This window comes from Somniosus microcephalus, chromosome 1 (assembly GCF_052327205.1).
Source record: "Somniosus microcephalus isolate GS21.2 chromosome 1, FLI_Smic_1.0, whole genome shotgun sequence".
NCBI lineage: Eukaryota > Metazoa > Chordata > Chondrichthyes > Squaliformes > Somniosidae > Somniosus > Somniosus microcephalus.
In genome coordinates, this window is record NC_140987.1 from 188,170,603 (window position 1) to 188,185,846 (window position 15,244).

At 42.7% G+C, this 15,244-nt stretch overlaps 1 protein-coding gene across 2 annotated transcripts in view; it reads left to right on the forward strand.

Annotated features, from left to right (window-relative positions):
* Positions 1-15,244, forward strand: part of ell2 (elongation factor for RNA polymerase II 2) — a 194,829-nt gene that overhangs the window by 76,924 nt on the left and 102,661 nt on the right. For both annotated transcript variants that reach the window (XM_085988501.1, XM_085988493.1), the window contains exons 3-4: positions 3,289-3,410; positions 6,718-6,881. In XM_085988501.1, coding sequence (XP_085844627.1) covers positions 3,289-3,410; positions 6,718-6,881 — 286 coding nt within the window. The remainder of the gene's footprint in view (positions 1-3,288; positions 3,411-6,717; positions 6,882-15,244) is intronic.

Below are 15,244 nucleotides of genomic sequence, written 5' to 3' on the forward strand. Positions count from 1 at the left end.
GTCAGACATTTTGGCAGCTATCATAATGTTGCACATGATATCTAAAACCTCGAGTGATATTCCCAGTGATACCACTCTAGTAGTGGGTGAGTGATGAACAGATTTTCTTGTTGGTGACATTGGTGGGTAAACTCACAGGAGCCAAGATTACTACTTTTGCCCTGCCTTGTATAATGTAAAGATCTATTTTAAGATTAGAGTAGCTATTTAGCCTTGCTGCAGGATGCCTAGATGTTTTCAGACTCATGGATCATTTGATCAAACTGCTTTGTACCATGTTAAAACTCCAGTTAATTCGCGAGCAGCACTTCTCTTTGACCTTGCCCTAAAATTATACAAATTACCCTAGCTAGATTGATGCATGCAATTTTATGCACACAATATGTTACTTACTATCTATACAATAGAACTATCACTATCTTCTTTTCAATATGTCATTCTCTGCACACCACTGAGGTGAACTGGCCATGATAAAAATTGGCCCTTAGTGTTATGGGGGGATTAAATACGCGGGGTTACGGGGATAGGGCTTGGGTGGGATGGCTGTCGGTGTAGGGATCGGGTGCTAGGGTTTGGATGATCAGCCATGATCTCGTTGAATGGCGGAGCAGGCTCGAAGGGCCGAATGGCCTACTCCTGCTCCTATCTTCTATGTTTCTATGAATGCACGTTCCTGGAAAAATAATGCAAGTATTGAGCTAACTTAGTCATTTTGATGTGACTCCACAACAAAATCGCTTTCATTATTGAGAATTAACTCAAGGACTATAACTGAATTATAGAGATCCAGAATTAAAATCTCTGTTTGTTTCCAAGGAATATCTACTGCAGATATTTTACAGCTTTTCCAAATATTTGTAGATTAGACAATTATATAAAGTTGCTTTATACAAATCAGTATATGGTTACATGACCAGAGAATGCCATTTGTAACTTCAGTTAGTGTTCTTTGATGCAGAAACCTGATTTTAGCAATTCATTGAGTTGGGGGATGGGGGGGAGGCACAGATCTAGGGTCATTTGCTTTGGATCTGAGAAATATAAATCTGAATATTTTGTTAATGGTGGGAGCTATGGATGAGCAAAGGGCCCATTTACACATCACAAAGCTAGTACAAAATGTAATCAAAAGGACTGATGCGATGTAGACCTTTATCTCAATGGGGAGGTAATTCTTCAGTTGTACTAATCCTTGGTCAAACTCCATCTCTAGTACGGCATTCAGTTTTGTGCACCGAAACTCAGGAAAGATATATTGACCTTGGAGGGTATACAGTGCAGATTCACCAAAATGATACCAGGGCTTAAAGGATTAAAATATGAGGACAGGTTGCATAAGCTTTGCTTGCTTACCTTTTTGAGTTTAGAAGTTTGAGGGTTGATCTAATCAAGGTGTTGAAAAAGATAACGGTATTCAATGGGGGTAGATACAGAAACTCTCTCCTCTGCTGGAGGAATCCTAAACAAGAAGGCATATTCTTAAAATTGGAGCTAGGCCATTTAGGAGTGAAATCAGGATGTACTTTTTCAAGACAAAGGGTTGTGGAAATCTGGAAAACTCTCAATGCTGTGGATGCTGGTTCAATTGAAATTTTCAAGACTAAGATTGATAGATATGGAACAAAGATGGGTAAATGGAGTTGAAGTACAGATCAGCCATGTTGCAGTAGAATCGTGGAACAGGCTTGAGGCCGTGTGGCCTACTCCTGTTCCTATGTTCCCATTCAAAGACCCTGAGAGGCAAAGGAGTTTGGAGATGGACTGTTGCTCAGCAGATGGAATAGTAGATAATGGGTCTTTTTGATTGGGGGAGGTGGTGACCACTACACGATCGTAACTCCTAAATTGTCACCAACAGCAAGAAGAGAGGTTAAGAGAAAATTCTTTATGCAAAGGGTTTTGCCATTGGAAGTGATTGAGTCAGAAACTGTTGCATCATTTTAAGGGAAAATTGGGTATGTATTTTAAGCTGAGAAAATATAATGCTATGGGGACAGTGTTAGGCAATGGGATTAGTTTTGGTGCTCTGAGCCAACACTGACATGGTAAACGTCTGGTTCTGCAGGGAAAACAAATAGCATCTCCTACTTCACTTGGCAAACAAAATCAAAAGCTTTAGCATAATCAGTGAATACAAATAAATGCTTCCTTGTGAATAGGCACGGCTGTTTCTATGACCTCCTATTTCACTTTGCACTTTGTGTAATCTGTTGGAACTATTGGCCCAAAATTTGCAGTCAGCAGCGAAGCGACCGCTTGCTGCTGACCTCGAAGAAAGCTGCCCACAAAGATCTAGTGATCTCTGCTGTGAATTTAAGCTCTCCTGATGTTGGTTTGAATCTGGTGTCAAATCAAGCGAATCTCCAGCGTCCAGCAACAATGATGTCATCAAGCAGGCTAAGCAGCCAATCACATTTAAGAGTTCTCAGACAGCAAACCAGGAAGTAAAATGCACAGATTATAATTAAATTTTTTATAAATTTTATAGAGCGAAATAAAGATTGGGACACAACACACAGGATTAAGGTAGAAGCTGAAATATCAAACTTAAAAAAATATATATTTTAAAAGCCATGTATTTATCATAATGGAAAAACTTGACATTCCACCAATATCAAATTTGTTTTTCAGGGCCAGAACGGTTGTTCAACAGTCAGTACACTGTTAAACCCAGTTACACCTCTTTCAACAAGGCTGAACTTTTCAGGGGGATGGTTAACAGCGATATTCCAATGTAATGGGGGAAGTTTTCGTCCTTCAATGTGATTGAATTGATTGCCGGCTCCAGCGAGTTCCACAGCGCAACTTGTGGAGGAGCAGGGAATGACTGATCGCAACTTCTGGACTGTTGCGTTTATCTGTGCTTGCTGTCACTTTCAGAGGAGTATTGACTGCCAATGCTGACAGTTTCGTTGTTACCACAAAATCCGTGCCTAAAATACAGACATATGCCAATTAAATGTATGCTACTAAGGTCCTACGGCATGATCTGCCAACAAATATCTTGTAAGTGAAGTTGATATTTCCATTTCTCCTGAAATTGAAACTCCATTGCCAGGGAGCACTGTATGGCAACTTGATAGAAGAACATTAAACTCGGCCAGTAGTGGTAGCTGAGTTTTTTTTAATCAGTCCTTCAGGTTGTGAGAAAACATGTTGCTAGAGATACTTTTTTTCTTTAGTTGCATTGTTCTTTCAGTACTATGCTGAAAAGGTATGTTAATTTATCCAAGGATAATCTGATTTGTGTTTTTAATTGTTAGCATTTATTTTTGTTTTCTCCAATAGTTGATAAAGATACCAAGAACAGATGCCTGCACCGAAGCGCGAAATTTTGACTTTTATGTATCTAATGTTGGAAAAGATAACCCTCAGGGAAGCTTTGATTGTGTCCAGCAGTATATATCCAGGTACTGTAAACCAGTTTTACTTAGGTACTCAAGTTAGAAAACTCATTTATGGCTAACTATTACAGTATATACATTGCATGTTGTTTATTCAACAGACTAACTTGATCAAAGAATGGCCAAGTCAACCTGTTTAGTCTAAATGTTAGATCATCATTTGTTTGTACCCTGGTCACGTTGGATTAATTTGACAGTATTTTGATGTAAAGAATGTAGAATGTGGCGGGTTGTAGGAATTTTCAGAATCTGTTGGAGTCTGGCAGGTCACTTAAATCATTCTCAATGATTGCACAAAATCGAATTAAAGTATTATGTGCTAAAATTGTACTCTCATTTCAAGAAACTGAGAATTTTGATGGTTACTTGGATCTCATCTTGCTGATCAAATCTCATTTTAGGATTTTTATTTTAGGATTTCAAATACTGCAGTTTCTGCAATTTTTCTGCTACAAATCAATGGGTATAAGTGAAGCAAACCTACTCCATTACTCTAATTTTGGAAAATACTTATGTAAATTGGCAAGCACTGACTCTTTAAATTATGCTTTAAACTATTATCTAAAATAGTATTGGTCTGGAAGGCAAGGATTGCTTAAAAGCCCCAGTGAAATATAACAAGTCAAAAATAGCTTGGCTTGAAAAAACAGCATTAGTATGCAATGGTGTTTCTGGCAGCTATTTTTAAGATCACATTTTATGTTGAATTTCATATTGAAGTGTATGGTAGACCTGCCACTAATGTATTAATACGTCATGCATAACCTTTAAGGTTGGTTAGAGGTACTTAAACCAAATGTTTATTTTTGAGCTGTGCTGTTTTGCAATGTACAGCATTTAAGGGTTATTTTTTTCCATTTGCTAATGTTGGCAAAAAAAATCAGCATGAGTATAAACTATATAAAGTTCCCACATTTTATGCTCTTACTGACTTTGTTAGTAACATAGCAAATAGAGGACGATATATCCCAACAAACTGATGTAAATGTACTGGCCTCCAACTAATCACAGAATCACAGAAACCCCACAGTGCAGATAGAGGCCATTTCGGCCCATCGAGCCTGCACCGACACATATCCCACCCGATCCCAGTAACCCCTACACCAACACATATCCCACCCTATCCTGTAACCCCACGTATTTAATCCCCCTAACACTAAGGGTCAATTTATCATAGCCAATCAACCTAACCTGCACATCTTTGGACTGTGGGAGGAAACCGGAGCACCCGGAGGAAACCCACGCAAACACGGGGAGAATATGCAAACTCCACACACAGTCGCCCGAGGCCGGATTCGAACCCGGGTCCCTGGCGCTGTGAGGCAACAGTGCTAAGCACTATGCCACCGTGCTGCCCTGTGATGAGTCCACTTGTGGGAGGAGGAAGAACTGAAGAGTGAATAATTTAAAGATGAACAGATGGTACAGAATTGAGGAAATTAATGGCTAAACCAAAACTGCAAAATAATCATCTTTTAAACTGCTAGATTGTGAAATCCTATTGTTCCACCCCTCAGCCTGAATGGATTGTTGCAGCTGAAAGCATATTGCCAGAGTTGCTGTCAAATTCTATTGCATAACATGTTTCTGAACACACAATAACCTCATGAGTAACTAACAAATGTGGGAAAGGTATATAAAGTGGTCATTTGTGCCTTTTTAAAATATACGATTCAACATAAACATTTTTAATAAAAGTTACTTTTTGTTCAAATATAGCTTGATTAGCACCCCATCCACTACCTTTTTAGACATTAACTTCCACCACTGGTGCACCATGGCTGCAGTGTGTACCATCTACTAGATGCACTGCAGCAACTCAACAAGGCTTCTTTGACGGCACCTCCCATGGACAGCAGGCTAATGGGAACACCACCACCTCCAAGTTCCCCTCCAAGTCACACACCATCCTGACTTGGAAATATATCGTCGTTGGCTCAAAACCTAACAGCACTGTGGGAGTACCTTCACCACACAGACTGCAGCAGTTCAAGAAGGCGGCTCACCACCATCTTCTTGAGGGCAATTAGTGATAGAAACATAGAAGATAGGAGCAGGGGTAGGCCATTCGGCCCCTCGAGCCTGCTCCGCCATTCAATGCGATCATGGCTGATCATCCAAATTCAGTACCCGGTCCCTGCTTTCTTCACATTCCCCTTGATCCCTTTAGCCTTAAGAAATATATCCAACTCCTTCTTGAATATATTTAATGTATTGGCCTCTACTGCCTTCTGTGGTAGAGAATTCCACAGGTTCACCACTCTGGGTGAAGAAATTCCAAATCATTTCTGTCCTAAATGGCCTACCCCTTATCCTTAGACTGTGACCCCTGGTTCTGCACTCCCTGACCATCGGGAACATCCCTCCTGCATCTAGTCTGTCCAGTCCTGTCAGAATTTTATAAGTTTCAATGAGATCCCCTCTCATTCTTCTAAACTCCAGCGAGTACAAGCCCAATCGTCCCAATCTCTCCTCATACGTCATTCCTGCCATCCCAGGTATCAGCCTGGTGAATCTTCGCTGAACTCCTTCCATGGCAAGAACATCTTTTCTCAGATAAGGCGACCAAAACTGCACACAATACTCAAGATGTGGTCTCACCAAGGCCCTGTACAACTGCAGCAAGACATCCTTTTTTCCTGTACTCAAACCCTCTCGCTACGAAGGCCAACATACCATTTGCCTTCTTAACTGCCTGCTGCACCTGCATGCTTACCTTCAGCGACTGGTGCACAAGGACACCCAGGTCTCGTTGCACTTCCCCTTCTCCCAATCTATTGCCATTCAGGTAATCTGCCTTCCTGTTTTTGCTGCCAAAGTGGATAACCTCGCATTTATCCACGTTATATTGCATCTGCCCAATCACCCAACCTGTCCAAATCATCCTGTAGTTTCTCGGCATCCTCCTCACAGCACACACGCCCATCCAGCTTTGTGTCATATGCAAATTTGGAGATATTACATCTAGTTCCCTTGTCTAGATCATTAATATATATTGTGAATAGCTGGGGTCCAAGGACCGATCCCTGCGGTACCCCACTAGTCACTGCCTGCCACTCGGAAAAAGACCCGTTTATTCCAACTCTTTGCTTTCTGTCTGCCAACCAGTTCTCTATCCAAGTCAATACCTTGCCCCCAATCCCATGTGCCTTAACTTTACACGCTAATCTCTTATATGGGACTCTTATGCTGGCCTTGCCAGCAACGCCCGCATCAAATGAATGGAAAAATTGTTAATGTTATGAAGATGATGGAATCTTGAAGTTCACTAAAGCTTCTATATTAATTTAACATCCTAATTGTTTCCCTCTAGTAATGGAGTTGCAGAACTGGACTGCTTTGGAAGCATACAGGATAAAATTACAATATGTGCAACGAACGATTCTTATCAGATAACACGAGAACGGATGACTCAAGCAGAGGAGGAAACCCGTAGTCGAAGTACCAAAGTTATTAAACCTGGTGGACGATATGTAGGTAAGAGCAAGTTTTCGGTAAGATATGTAAACTCAAGGAAAACTATCGACGACTGATGCCATGTTTGTATTACACTAGTGGAAGAAAAAAGTATAAGCATATATGTCTCCATTTTCTTTTTCAAAATCATGGCTTGCAACTTTATTTCTATCGGTTAATAATTTCCAATAGCTGAGGAATCCCCCAACAGGCTAGAAAGCATGACACTCTCTATCTTGTAGCAGTGTTTTTATATTCCAGCAGCATCTGTTTTTTAAAAAAAACACACAACGAAACCCCTCTTTTCATAATTCTGTGATCCCAGCATTCTATTTACTATGACCACCAAACTCAATGCTACAGTCAGTGACCGTGTTATACAGTAAATGTATCGTAAAGTGATCGTTAACCAGATGTGTACTGTTTTTTTTAAAAAGTACTTTAATTCTTAGCTGTTTCCTTTGTGTTGGTTTCTTTAAAACCTACCTCTTTGAGCAAGCTTTTGGTCACCTGTCCTTGAGTGGCTCAGTATCATATTTTGTTTAATAATAGCTCCTGTGAAGTGCCTTGTACGTTTTACAACATCAAAGGTGCTATATAAATGCAAGTTTTCTTTTGTAGCTCCAAGGACAGAAACCTACATGCATTGGCTAACTCTTTATGCTGCTGATCTATTCTGGTCTGTGTCTGGGAGCATAGCCTCATATATTGCGTATTGCAGGCGGCCCAGGGAATTTGATGTTGAGCTGGCCACTGCTTTGCTGTGCATGTCCGGACACAAACACACTAGCACTAAACTGGTTCAGAACCTTAAACTCTCCACTGGCTGGAGTCATACCTAGCACAAAGGAAGATGGTTGTGGTGGTTGAAGGTCAATCATCACAGCCCCAGGACATCGCTGCAGGAGTTCCTCAGGGCAGTGTCCCAGGCCCAACCATCCTCGGCTGCTTCATCAATGACTTTCCCTCCATCATAAGGTCAGAAATGGGGATGTTCGTTGATGACTGCACAGTGTTCAGCGTCATTCACAACTCCTCAGATAATGAAGCAGTCCATGCCCGCATGCAGCAAGACCTGGACGACGTTCAGGCTTGGGCTGATAAGTGGCAGGTAACATTCTCGCCACAGAAGTGCCAGGCAATGACTATCTCCCAACAAGCGAGACTCTAACCACCTCCCCTTGACATTCAATGGCATTACCATCACCAAGTCCACCACCATCAACATCCTAAGGGTCACCATTGACCAGAAACTTAACTGGACCAGCCACACACATACTGTGGCAACAAGAGCAGATCAGAGGCTAGATATTCTGTGGCGAGTCTCACCTCCTGACTTCACAAAGCCTTTCCACCATCTACAAGGCACAAGTAAGGAGTGTGATGGAATACTCTCCTTGTCTGGATGAATGCAGCTCCAACAACACTCAAGAAGCTCAACACCATCCAAAACAAAGCAGCCCACTTGATTGGCAACCCATCCACCACTTTAAACATTCACTCCCTCTACCACCGGTGTACCATGGCTGCAGTGTGTACCATCTACAAGATGCACTGCAGCAACTCGCCAAGGCTTCTACGGCAGCACCTCCCAAACCCGCGACCTCTTCCACTTAGAAGGACAAGAGCAGCAGGTGCATGGGAACACCACCTCCAAATCCCCCTCCAAGTCACACACCGTCCTGACTTAGAAGTATATCACCGTTCCAGGATTTTGACCTAGCGACGATGAAGGAACTCCCTCCCTAACAGCACTGTGGGAGTACCTTCCCCACACTGACTGCAGCGGTTCAAGGCAGCTCCCTACCACCACCTAAAGGGCAATTAGGGATAGGCAATAAATGCTGGCCTTGCCAGCGACGCCCACATCCCATCATCGAACAAAAAAAGTGATGTAACACAGGAAGCTGTTCTGGGAGATCAGAAGACTCATGGAAAAGTATATTTCTTTTCATTACTGCTAGTACATTTATATTTCCAATTGCAGCCGACAGTATTTGCTCTCAGCTGTGTTTTGTTGTGCTCCTAGAATTAATTTATGTTGTATTGCACTAGAAATTCCTTCAGCTGTATGAGTTTAAAACTAGTGTGACAACTTAAAATTTTATTTCAGACAATATGTTCTAAATATCTTTACACTTTCTAAGCAAAACTTAAGACTTGTCATGTGCTTATGGTGTACAAATTGGAATTGTGTAACTTTTGCAGAGCTGATTTTTATTGTCTTGACGGAAGAAAGAGGAAGAGAATTTCAATTTATACAGCACCATATTGCATCTTGCCATGTTTCAAAACATTTTGCATACAAATTAAGGCACTTGCTATATAGTATAAAGTGGCATCATTTTGCTCGCAGCAAAGTTCCACAAGCAGCTATGAAATTAATTTTTGATGTTGGTTGAGGGGCCCAGGACATTGGGTAAGTCCCTGCTTCCCTCTGAATCATACTTCAACAGGCAGATAGCAGCTGTGACTATACAGCACTCCCTCACTACTAGGTGTCAACCTAGATTCATTTGCTTCTGGCCAAGTGCTTGTGCCGACTGAGCCAATTGATCAGGAAATTGGTATCCAATAATTGATAGCACAATTAAATCTTTTGGAACAAATTAAAAATCTTCATGGATTACATTATTTTGGCCACATCTTTAAACCTCAGTTATTTCTGTGGTTAAAGTCTTCCTATTGCAACCTCATAATCTCAAGGTACACTCCATTAAGCTGAGAAAAAGTAAGTTAAGAATTGATTCTCTACTCAACATGACTCTTCAGCTATTCACAGTAAAGACTGTGAAGCACTTTGGGATATTTTGAGTATATAAATGCAAATTCTCTTTCTTTTGAAAATCTGTGATTTTTGTTTGGCTCTTTAGGTCTTGACCTTTTCTCTGCCACATTTGTTATCTCTAATCTCTCTCGCTCACCTCTTCATGGGAAAATGCCATAATACACTGGTGAATTTCTGCAGGGATTTACTGATTGTGTGCAATAACTTTGGCGGAAGAGCTGAGGAAATGCTGAAAAATAGCATAAATGCCATTTATTGTTTTTCCTGGGGTTCTTCTGTTGAAGTTACAGCAGACAAGCAAGACAACCCCTGCAGAAAATCATACCCACTGTCGCTAATAAACTCCTACCATGCATATGCATTTTGATCAGGTGATGCATACTCTGCCTGTCGTTAGTTAGCAGTTTGCCTCGTCACGCACGTAACTTTGCAGAATCTTTCTTCAGATAAAATGAAGGCTGGCTAATTTATTTTAGAAGTCAAACAACACCAGGTTATAGTCCAACAGCTTTATTTGAAATCACAAGCTTTCGGAGCGCTGCTCCTTCTTCAGGTGAAGTGGAGAAATGCATAAAGACACAGCTTATATAGTCAGAGAATCATGTCAGATGTTTACAGGTAACCTTTCCAACTGCCATTTATCACACCTCGGCAGAGAGATAATCACAGCAGTCAAAGGTGTGAATGGTGTCCAAACAGGTCAGTCAGGGAAACATTACATCAAAGAACAATGAGGTGGGGTCACAAGGGGTCAAATATTGCAGATGCTGGGGTCTGTATGAAAAACAAAAAAAGACAAAAAAACATTTTTTTTGGCTGGAAATCACAGCAGGTCCGGCCGCATCTGTGTAGAGAGAACAAGCCAATGTCGACTCGAGTCTGGATGACCCTGCATCAGGTGGGGTTACATGTAGCGTGACATGAACCCAAGATCTCGGTTTAGGCCGTCCTCATGGGTGCGGAACTTGGCTATCCGTTTCTGCTCGACGATTTTGCGTTGTCGTGTGTCTCGAAGGCCACCTTGGAGAATGCTTACCCGAAGATCGGAGGCTGAATGTCCTTGACTGCTGAAGTGTTCCCTGACTGGGAGGGAACACTCCTGCCTGGTGATTGTTGCGCGGTGTCCGTTCATCCGTTGTCGCAGTGTCTGCATGGTCTCGCCGATGTACCATGCTCCGGGGCATCCTTTCCTGCAACGTATGAGGTAGACAACGTTGGCCGAGTCACATGAGTATGTACCATGTACCTGGTCTGTGGTGTCCTCGCGTGTGATGATGGTATCTGTGTTGATGATCTGGCATGTCTTGCAGAGGTTGCTGTGGCAGGGTTGTGTGGTGTCGTGGTCGCTGTTCTCCTGAAGGCTGGGTAATTTGCTGCGAACGATGGTCTGTTTGAGGTTAGGCGGCTGTTTGAAAGCGAGTAGTGGAGGCGTGGGGATGGCCTTAGCGAGGTGTTCGTCGTCATCGATGACATGTTGAAGGCTGCGAAGAACATGGCGTAGTTTCTCCGCTCCGGGGAAGTACTGGACGACGAAGGGTACTCTGTTGGTTGTGTCCCGTGTTTGTCTTCTGAGGAGGTCTATGCGATTTTTCGCTGTGGCCCGTCGGAACTGTCGATCGACGAGTCGAGCGTCATATCCCGTTCTTACAAGGGTGTCTGTAGGTGTCCATCGCGTTCCTCCTCGTCTGAGCAGATCCTGTGTATTCGCAGGGCTTGTCCATAGGGGATGGCTTCTTTAACGTGGTTAGGGTGGAAGCTGGAGAAGTGAAGCATCGTGAGGTTGTCCGTGGGCTTGCGGTAGAGTGAAGTGCTGAGGTGTCCGTCTTTGATGGAGATTCGTGTGTCCAGGAATGAGACTGATTCTGAGGAGTAGTCCATGGCGAGTTTGATGGTGGGATGGAACTTGTTGATGTTATCGTGTAGTCTTTGAAAAATCACTGAAAAGACTACACGATAACATCAACAAGTTCCATCCCACCATCAAACTCGCCATGGACTACTCCTCAGAATCAGTCTCATTCCTGGACACACGAATCTCCATCAAAGACGGACACCTCAGCACTTCACTCTACCGCAAGCCCACGGACAACCTCACGATGCTTCACTTCTCCAGCTTCCACCCTAACCACGTTAAAGAAGCCATCCCCTATGGACAAGCCCTGCGAATACACAGGATCTGCTCAGACGAGGAGGAACGCGATGGACACCTACAGACACCCTTGTAAGAACGGGATATGACGCTCGACTCGTCGATCGACAGTTCCGACGGGCCACAGCGAAAAATCGCATAGACCTCCTCAGAAGACAAACACGGGACACAACCAACAGAGTACCCTTCGTCGTCCAGTACTTCCCCGGAGCGGAGAAACTACGCCATGTTCTTCGCAGCCTTCAACATGTCATCGATGACGACGAACACCTCGCTAAGGCCATCCCCACGCCTCCACTACTCGCTTTCAAACAGCCGCCTAACCTCAAACAGACCATCGTTCGCAGCAAATTACCCAGCCTTCAGGAGAACAGCGACCACGACACCACACAACCCTGCCACAGCAACCTCTGCAAGACATGCCAGATCATCAACACAGATACCATCATCACACGTGAGGACACCACCCACCAGGTACATGGTACATACTCATGTGACTCGGCCAACGTTGTCTACCTCATACGTTGCAGGAAAGGATGCCCCGGAGCATGGTACATCGGCGAGACCATGCAGACACTGCGACAATGGATGAACGGACACCGCGCAACAATCACCAGGCAGGAGTGTTCCCTCCCAGTCGGGGAACACTTCAGCAGTCAAGGACATTCAGCCTCCGATCTTCGGGTAAGCATTCTCCAAGGTGGCCTTCGAGACACACGACAACGCAAAATCGTCGAGCAGAAACTGATAGCCAAGTTCCGCACCCATGAGGACGGCCTAAACCGAGATCTTGGGTTCATGTCACGCTACATGTAACCCCACCTGATGCAGGGTCATCCAGACTCGAGTCGACATTGGCTTGTTCTCTCTACACAGATGCGGCCGGACCTGCTGTGATTTCCAGCCAAAAAAAATGTTTTTTTGTCTTTTTTTCATACAGACCCCAGCATCTGCAATATTTGACCCCTTGTGACCCCACCTCATTGTTCTTTGATGTAATGTTTCCCTGACTGACCTGTTTGGACACCATTCACACCTTTGACTGCTGCGATTATCTCTCTGCCGAGGTGTGATAAATGGCAGTTGGAAAGGTTACCTGTAAACATCTGACATGATTCTCTGACTGTATAAGCTGTGTCTTTATGCATTTCTCCACTTCACCTGAAGAAGGAGCAGCGCTCCGAAAGCTTGTGATTTCAAATAAAGCTGTTGGACTATAACCTGGTGTTGTTTGACTTTTTACATTTGTCCACCCCAGTCCAACTCCGGCATCTCCACACCATAATTTATTTTAAACTAGAGAATCACCCATCACATTGCTGGTGTGAAAGCAGATGGCTTTACCTGCAAAAATGTATTAAGTAAAAGTAGAGGCTATTTATTGGCAGTCTCTGAAACCTTTTAAATTGAAGTAGTGGGTATTGAATGTGGTTGTAAAATTTATTAAGTCTATGCAGTGAACATTTATTGGTAATAGTGATGGCTAGTTAATTGAATGGGGTTGTGAAAGTTAATACATTAAATAAAAGGATTGGTCTCATTTAATAGAAGTGGTTTGCTGTAAAATGCATTAATTAAAGGAAATGCAACCAGCTTTACCCAAAATCATCAAAAAAAGAGGAAATCTAACTTTGTTCTATTAAAATGTATTAAAGTAGGAAATATAAGGTGGCCCAAGTGTATTATTTAAATAACAAACTCTGAATGTGGCTGGCTTAACATTGATTGGGAGTAGCTTGTGAATAAGCCCTAAACTATGAAGATTAATCATGAGGACCCAATTTTCAGAGGCAATTTGGCTTGAGAGCAAGTGGGGAGCACAGCAGTAGGTCCAAGATCAAGTGGGGAGCACAGCAGTAGGTCCAAGAGCTGATTTGTGTCTCAAACGTGGGTGGTACTGCAGCAGCGGAGTCTTGACTTTTTTTGGTAGCATTTCAGCCCAAGGTCAGGATGTGAAGCATAGCAGTGGATCCAAGATCTGCTTCTCTCGCATTTTGGTGGCAACAGAACCATGTGGTAGGGCAGGGAGCACAGCGCAGTTGTGACATTGCATCTTTGAACACAGAAACCTGGCTATCCTTAGAAAATTTCCTTTCTCAAAGGCAGAGATGAATTTCTGATCAACAAACAATACTCTGAAGGTATATCAGTTGATTAAGAAAGGACAGGCTTTCGTGACAATGCAGCATTGACTAGCATCGTCGAATCAGAAATTTATGACACAAGGAGGCCATTCGGCCCATCGTGTCTGTTCCAGGCAAAAGGCTTTCCAGCCTAATCCCACTTTCCAGCTCTTGGTCTGTAGCCTTGTAGGTTGCAGCACTTCAAGTGCATATCCAAGTATTTTAAATGCATTGAGGGTTTCTGTCTCTAACCCCCTTTCAGGTAGTGAGTTCCAGACACCCACCACCCTCGGTGAAAAAAGTTCTCCAACTCTCCTCTAATCCTTCTACCAATTATTTTAAATCAGTGTCCCCTGGTTATTGACCTCTCTACTAAGAGAAATAGGTCCTTCCTATCCACTCTATCTAGGCCCCTCATAATTTTATAAACCTAAATTATCAGCCTCTGCTATTTCCCCACTTGCTTCTCTTAACTGCCGAGGATACATTTCATCCAGGCCTGGTGATTTATCTACTTTCAAAGATGCTAGACGCCTTATTATATCCTCTCCTATGTTTATCTCATTTAATATTTCACACGCCTCCTCCTTAACTACAATGTCCTCATCGTCCCCCTCTTTTGTGAAGACAGAAGCAAAGTATTCATTAAGAACCTTCTAACGTGTTCTAAGTTCGAACACGAGTCTCTTGTAAATCAAACACTACACAATTTGTGGTAGGCTTGGAGGCAAATAAACGAAGTAGCCGCAAGATTAAAGTTGGTAGATCCGTTTCTGTATTGGCATTGCAACATTAAATGGGTAGAATTAAGTAAATTTTAATGTGGCTGTTGTCTGTAGATTGCAGCCACTTGTACAATGTACATACAGTATATTGATTTACACATTCATTTTCATGAATATGATGTATTGAACTGTTTTGGGGAAACTGTTTTGAAAGCACTTGTTTAAAGAATTAAACCTATTCATTTATATGACAGTATTTTTGATAGGATCTCCACCCTGCTCTGAAAACTAGAGCCAAATAAGCATTCGGTATTAAAGTACCAATTCTGCTTGCATTCTAAATTATCTAAGAGTGGCATTCTCCTACTAGTAACAATTATTGATCTCTTTTCCCCCCCCCCCCCCCCACCCCATTAAAGTTCACGTGCACCTTTGGAACAAAATAATGGAGTACATAATGGTTTGAGACAATTAAATGTCATTTTCTGGAGGAATTGAGGGATCTGATGAAAAAGTGGGTAGGTATGAAATCTGAGACTGGGATGGACTTTTTGCACATAATGGCCTTTCCCTGTTCTGAAATATTGTGTTCATTAATC